Genomic DNA, 6,352 nt, shown 5'->3' with positions numbered 1-6,352 from the left:
AGCCAGCTCCTGGGATAGCAAAGGCGCAAAGGCAGCACGTACTGCAGCTCTCCTCATCCGAGTTGTCCCCGCAGTCGTTGTCGTAGTCGCACTGCCAGCGGCCCGGCACGCAGCGGTTGTTCTTGCAGCGGAACTGGTAGGGCTCACAGGTACGTTCGTCTGGGAGGGATGAGACAGGGACAGGCATCAGCACTGCCCAGCACCAGGGGAGGGATGGGAATTCCAGCTAGCAGGGCTGCTCTCTGCCAGCCCCCCTCCGACCCGACCTGCCCGCGCGGTTCGGGAAAGGGAGCAGCCAAAACCTCCTCCAGCCCCAGGCAGCCTGACCCTCGGGAAGGAGGGGAGCACAAGGTGCCCACCGGGCTCGTCTCCCCAGTCCCTGCTCACCGCATTCCTCCTTGGGCTCATCGGATCCATCCCCACAGTCGTCCTCTCCGTCGCACTTCCAGCGCGCTGGGATGCACCTGCCCGAGTCCTTGCACCGGAATTCGTCCACACCACAGGTCATTTGTGCTGGTGGGGAGAAACAAGAGGACACGGACATCGGGGGGGGAAGGTTGGGTTGGTGTTGGCCAGGCACATCTCTTCCTCTGCAGGGCTGATGGACACCTTGTGCCAGCAGCCTGGAGGTGGCTGCAGCACCCCTGCTTGGGGGCAAGACCCCCCCACCCTTTCAAGCAGTTCTCCAGGGAGAGAGGACTATGTCAGCGGGACAGATCCAGGCAGAGCCCATTGCCTGCAGCACCTGCAGGGCAGCTCCCGGTTTTGGTGTGACCACACGCACCCCACTTCTCCCCGCACAAGGTTCTTACTGCAGTTGGCGGGTTCGTCCGAGCCATCCACGCAGTCGTTGTCCCGGTCGCAGACCCACACGCGGGGGATGCAGCGCTTGGTGATGGCGCACTGGAACTGGTTGGGGGCACAGGTCACCTCCGCTGCAGGAGGGAGAAGCAGCGTCAGGAGAGGCAGTGGGGTAAGCAGGGGGTCTGCTGGTCACCACCCCCCAAAAAACACCCCACAGAGAGGAGAGGCAGGCGGATGCGCGGGGCATCGCGAGGGGTGACCACGTGCATGGAGGCGGGGGGTGAGCCCTGTGGTGGCCCCAGAAGCCTCGCCCAGCTGCAGGGAGAGGGCAGAAGCCACGAGATCCCTCAGCTGTGCAACAGGCTCAGTGCAAATCCATGGCAAGTACTGAACTTGCCACTCCGAGGGATTTAAGGATTTCATTCCCACTAGGACAGAAATGGCAGCAGGGTGAGGGTGGACAGAGGCTCTACACAGAGCAGAGGTCCATGCCCAGGGCAGGACCACCCAGAAGCCAGCCTGCAGAGAAGCCAAAACCCAAACCCAGGGCTCTGACGCAGCACTGAGCTGGTCCCCCCTCACCGGGCACACTCTCCATCCCTAACACACGCAACAGCTCCCCGCTTACGGCAGTCCTTCTCATCCTCGCCGTCCCCGCAGTTGTCCTGCCCATTGCAGCGGAAAATGCCAGGGATGCAGCGGTTGGTGTTGGTGCATTTGAACTGGCTGGGCAGACAGACGTGGATATCTGGGAAGGGAGGGAGCACAGTCAAAAGCTGATGGGCTGCATCTCTGCCAGGGGTTTGAGGGCCACGAGGGGAGGTGGAGAACCTACCGCAGTTGGCTTCATCCGAGTTGTCCTGGCAGTCGTTGTCTCCATCGCAGATGAAGGCTGGGTTGGTGCAGATCCCAGTGGAGCACTGGAACTGCCCCGGTCTGCATTTGAACTCAGCTGTGGGGAGAGTAAGAGAGGGTGAAACATAGAATCATAGAATGGTTTGGGTTGGAAAGGACCTTAAAGATCATCTAGTTCCAACCCCCCTGCCATGGGCAGGGACACCTTCCACTAGACCAGGTTGCTCCAAGCCACATCCAGCCTGGCCTTGAAGACATCCAGGGATGGGGCATCCACAACATCTCTGGGCAACCTGTCCCAGTGCCTCACCACCCTCTCTGTGAAGAATTTCTTCCTGATATCTCATCTAAACCTCCCTGATTTCAATTTGTACCCATTACCCCTTGTCCTGTCACTACAGGCTCTTGTAAAAAGTCCCCCCCAGCTTCCTTGTAGCCCCTTCAGATACTGGAAAGCTGCAATGAGGTCTCCTCGGAGCCTCCTCTTCTCCAGGCTGAACAAGCCCAATTCTTGCAGCCTTTCGTCATAGCAGAGGTGCTCCAGCCCTCTGATCATCTCCGTGCCCTCCTCTGGACTCGCTCCAAGTGGTCAATATCCTTCTGATATTGAGGGCTCCACAGCTGGACGCAGCACTCCAGGTGGGGTCTCCCCAGAGCAGAGTACAGGGGCAGAATCCCCTCCCTCGCCTTGCTGGCCACACTGCTCTGGATACAGCCCAGGATACACATCTGCTCTGGGGATCATTTTCAGGGTGAACATTAACCTCCCGCTCCCCCCTCAGGGGTCCTCAGCAGGGACTGACCCCCAGCACCCAACCCCGGGCTTTGGCACAGCGAAGGGGCAGCTCTGCCCCGAGAGCAGCAGTTGGCTGTTGTCCTCCACGGGGCAATGCCTCACGCAGGGACAGCATGTGCCCCACCATTCTCTGAGCCCTATTAACGGGGTAACCCCTCTCTCCGCTGGAGCTGAGCAGGGAGCAGCAGCACAGCTTTGGGAGACCAGCTCCAGAGAGCACGCGGATGCTGCAGGGCTGGCAAGAGCGGAGCAGCGTGGCCGGGTGCTGGGACACCACGGGCTGCGGGCAGCCCCACTCGGCACTCACGGCAGTCCTCGGGCTCGTCCGAGCGGTCCCCGCAGTCGTCCTCGGTGTCGCATTTCCACCAGAAAGGGATGCACTTGTCGTTCTTGCAGACAAACTGCAACGGACAAACTTGTGAGGGTGGCTGGGGATGGGGAGGGAGGACCCCAGAAGCGTTGTCACCAGGGAACTCTGCCAAGTGCACTGATCTCTGCTGCCCCTTCCCATGCACCCCCAGAACACTCTGTGTCCTGACCTGGAGCAAAGCCACAACCCTGAGCCCACCCTCTGGGGTTTGGGGGAGGCGGGCAGGTCATTTCAGAGCCGGAGGGTCTGTGGCTCCCCTGGGCACCCCCAAAAACGACTGCAGTCTGTATGTGCTGGGAAGTGCCACAGGAGGGAGGTGTTGCCCGTGCACGGAGAAGGCGTGCGCCCACCCGCACCCAGATTCGCACGAGCAGAGGAGCTGGGACCCGGGGAAGCCGCAGCAGGAGGGACACGCACGCGAGCACAGGCACACGCTCGCCCCACGGGGAGATGTCAGCGTGGTCGGGTGCAGGCAGGTTGTTACCTGGCTGGCCGTGCAGTTGGAGACGCAGGTTTTGCCGTCGCTGCCCAAGTAGAAGTTGGTGGGACAGGCACATTTGTGCCCCCCGCCCGGCGAGAGGAGACAGAGGTTGCTGCAGCCAGCGTTGTTGGTCTTGCAGGGATGGTTGGGAACTGGGGAGAGCAGGGGTACAACTGCGTGTCAGACCCTCAGGGTGGCACATGGACCCCCAGCTGCAAGACTCATCTCACCATGCACCACCCTCCCTGGCCCAAGGGCTGCTCCCCAGCCCCACGGTCCCTGCCCCACAGCTCCCCGTCAGGCTGGCGGTAGGGGTGGTAGATGTGGATGTCCATGGGGCGGTGCAGCGTGCTGATCAGCAGGGTCTTGTTGGCTCCCGTGGTCTTGTGCGCCCGGTTAATGGACTTGGTCTCCCAGTCGGTCCAGTAAATGAAATCCTCAAAGAGGGTGAGTGCAAAGATGTGTGGGATGTCCTGGCTCAGCACTGCAAGGGGGAGCGGGCAGCTCAGCAAGGGGGTGCCCCATGCCATACCCCCCTATGGCACAGCTTTCTCCTCAGCCAGGGAAGAAACCCCTTTCCCTGGCACAGAGGAGCTGCTGGAGCTGGGGACTGTACGAGGCAGCTCCGGCTCCTGCTCCCACAACCACCCCAAAGCCCACCTCCCAAAAAAGGTCTGGAGGCACCCCGGGAGCCCTGGCACTCTCACCCGTGTGCCGGTTGGAGCCGTCCAGGCTGGCAAACTCGATGTAGTCCTCCCGCGCATCAGCCCAATAGATCCGGCTGTTGATGTAGTCGAGGGTGAGGCCATTGGGCCAAGTTATCTTGGTGTCAACGATGACGCTGCGGTTGGTGCCATCCATGCCGATCTTCCCGATCAGGGAGTGGTCCCCCCAGTCTGTCCAGTAGAGGTAACTGGGGATGAAACAGAAGAGGGAGGACTAAGCCTGGTCCAAGCTGCAGCATTTTGCCCGTTGTGTGGCTGAACCGAGGTGCCTGGGCACAGGGGTACAGGGCAGAGAGAAGCAGCCATGTGTCCCAGAGGCGAGGAGGGAAGCCTTCATCCCATCTCCCAGCCTCCAGGACTATGGCAAGACAGCAGAGGGGCAGCCAGCCCCTGTAAATTGGGGAAGGTCCAGGTCCCCAGGGCTCTCACCCGTTCTGCACATCCACCACCAGCGCCCGGGGCTCCCGCAGCCCTGAGTTCACCAGCACGGTGCGGTAGGCCCCGTTGAGCTTTGACACTTCGATGGTGTCCCGACCTTTGTCGCACCAGTACAGGTTGCCTCCCACCCAGTCCACAGCCAGCCCGTCGGGATTGCTGAGGCCGGTGCGGTGAAGAACCTGCCGGGAGAAAAGAGATGTTGGGGCTGGAGAGGGAGAACCAGACCCTGCCCTGGTCCCTCAGGGATGACAACATCCCCTTCCCAACACACGGCCCCTGCAGATGGTCCTGCCCAGCTCCTTTCCTCACTCCTCTCTTCCCTCAACCCTCTTTGCCACTGCTGTGGGGCAGCGTGGAGCCCATCTCGGACCGGGATGGTGCTGCAAAACACCCTCGCAGCAACCTGGGTGCTCTGAGCCCAGTGATGACCCCACAGCAGACCCCACACCTCTTCCCCAGTGGCCCTGGTGCTGGTCTGGGCCCCTCCAGGCAGCCTCTCGGTGCCGGAGGTGGGCAAGGACCAGCTGCCCGGACCTGGGGGGCTGCCTCAGTCCCCCACCTGATCGTTGCTCCCGTTGATGTGCATGCGGCGGATCATGCTGCCCTGCGTGGTGACATCTGTCCAGTAGATCATCTGCTCCCGATAGTCGAAATCCAGAGCCACTGCATTGTTCAGCCCCTGGGAGGAAGGGAGGAGGCAGCTAGCACAGGGTCACGGGCGTTTTAGGAAGACCAGCGAGCCCCCAGCCTCAACTCCCGGTCCTTGCAGCAGGGAAGTTAAAAGCACCTACAGACAGCTGCTGTCGTGCCCCTTCCTTATCAAGATCTGCTACCAAAGAGCTTCTGTTTTCATCGGCTCTCCGGCAGCCTCATGGTTATACAGGATCTACCCTCTGCCTGGGAAGCCCAGACTCCCAGGCTGGCAGGTCTGGAGCCCTGCCGGGCCCCCCTCCCTCCCGACTCCCCCCGCACCTGCTTGAGCAGCGTGTAGTTGGAGCCATCCAGATTGAGCTTCCTCAGGTAGTACCGGTTGGCAAAGATGAGGAAGGGCTCTTCATCTGCACAGGGAAACCACGAGACATGTCAGGGAAATGCTGCCTGGGATGGGGCAGACCCCTTGCAGACCCACTGCCCTCCCTACCCCACTGCTTCCCAGCTCTCCTTCACGAGTCAGGTGCAGCTTGGGAAGCACCGTGCCCGACTCCAACGCCAGCAGCATCCCGAGGTTGCCAGAAGAGCATCCCCGCCTCCACGTCCGCTCCTGGCTCTTACCTGTGACAGCTTTGCAGCTGGTGGGGTTGTCAGGTTTGAGCTTGTAGCCCTCTATGCACAGGCACTTGTAGCTCCCCAGCGTGTTGATGCACTTCTGGCTGCAGGGGTAGGTGGTGGAGCACTCGTCGATGTCAATGCACGTCTTCCCATCGTCCTTCAGCCGGAACCCAGGACGGCATCTACACTGCAGGAGGCAACCCGGAGCTGTTAGACACATCCAGGACCTGCACGCTGGGATGTGACAGGCTTCACCACGGGACAAATGGGCTCAGGCACAGGCAGCTTGCAGATTCGAGAGCAGCACACACCAGCACGGGCCAAAAGCGCCCGCGTGGGCATCCCTTCCCCAGCCGGTGCAGGACAGAAACAACCCTCACGCTGAGAGTGTCCGTGGAGGAGGGAGTGGGAGAACACCTCCAGCCAACCCTCCCAGCCTGCAGACCCCTACCTTGTACCCGATCTTGAGGTCCTCACACTCCTGGGAACAGCCGCTCAACTTCTTGTTGAGACACTCGTTGATGAAGCAGTTGAGCTCGTCGGAGCCGTCCGCGCAGTTGTTGTTGTTGTCACACAGCAGCGCCTCCGGGATGCACTTCCCGTTCTTGCAGAGG

The 6,352-nt window shown here is 61.3% G+C and overlaps 1 protein-coding gene across 1 annotated transcript in view; it reads right to left on the bottom strand.

Moving 5' to 3' along the window:
* Positions 1-6,352, bottom strand: part of LOC104511547 (low-density lipoprotein receptor-related protein 1-like) — a gene marked incomplete at both ends in the record, with an annotated part of 12,779 nt that overhangs the window by 2,767 nt on the left and 3,660 nt on the right. Inside the window, 14 exons of the mRNA XM_010154208.1 lie at positions 43-159; positions 388-513; positions 813-935; positions 1,433-1,552; positions 1,640-1,756; positions 2,763-2,856; positions 3,310-3,458; positions 3,581-3,790; positions 4,014-4,219; positions 4,461-4,648; positions 5,029-5,148; positions 5,442-5,527; positions 5,742-5,925; positions 6,190-6,342. Coding sequence (XP_010152510.1) covers positions 43-159; positions 388-513; positions 813-935; positions 1,433-1,552; positions 1,640-1,756; positions 2,763-2,856; positions 3,310-3,458; positions 3,581-3,790; positions 4,014-4,219; positions 4,461-4,648; positions 5,029-5,148; positions 5,442-5,527; positions 5,742-5,925; positions 6,190-6,342 — 1,993 coding nt within the window. The remainder of the gene's footprint in view (positions 1-42; positions 160-387; positions 514-812; positions 936-1,432; positions 1,553-1,639; positions 1,757-2,762; positions 2,857-3,309; positions 3,459-3,580; positions 3,791-4,013; positions 4,220-4,460; positions 4,649-5,028; positions 5,149-5,441; positions 5,528-5,741; positions 5,926-6,189; positions 6,343-6,352) is intronic.

Source organism: Eurypyga helias, unplaced genomic scaffold (assembly GCF_000690775.1).
Source record: "Eurypyga helias isolate BGI_N326 unplaced genomic scaffold, ASM69077v1 scaffold34616, whole genome shotgun sequence".
NCBI lineage: Eukaryota > Metazoa > Chordata > Aves > Eurypygiformes > Eurypygidae > Eurypyga > Eurypyga helias.
The sequence above is the reverse complement of the archived record's forward strand: the minus strand, read 5'-3'. Positions and strand labels throughout refer to the sequence as shown.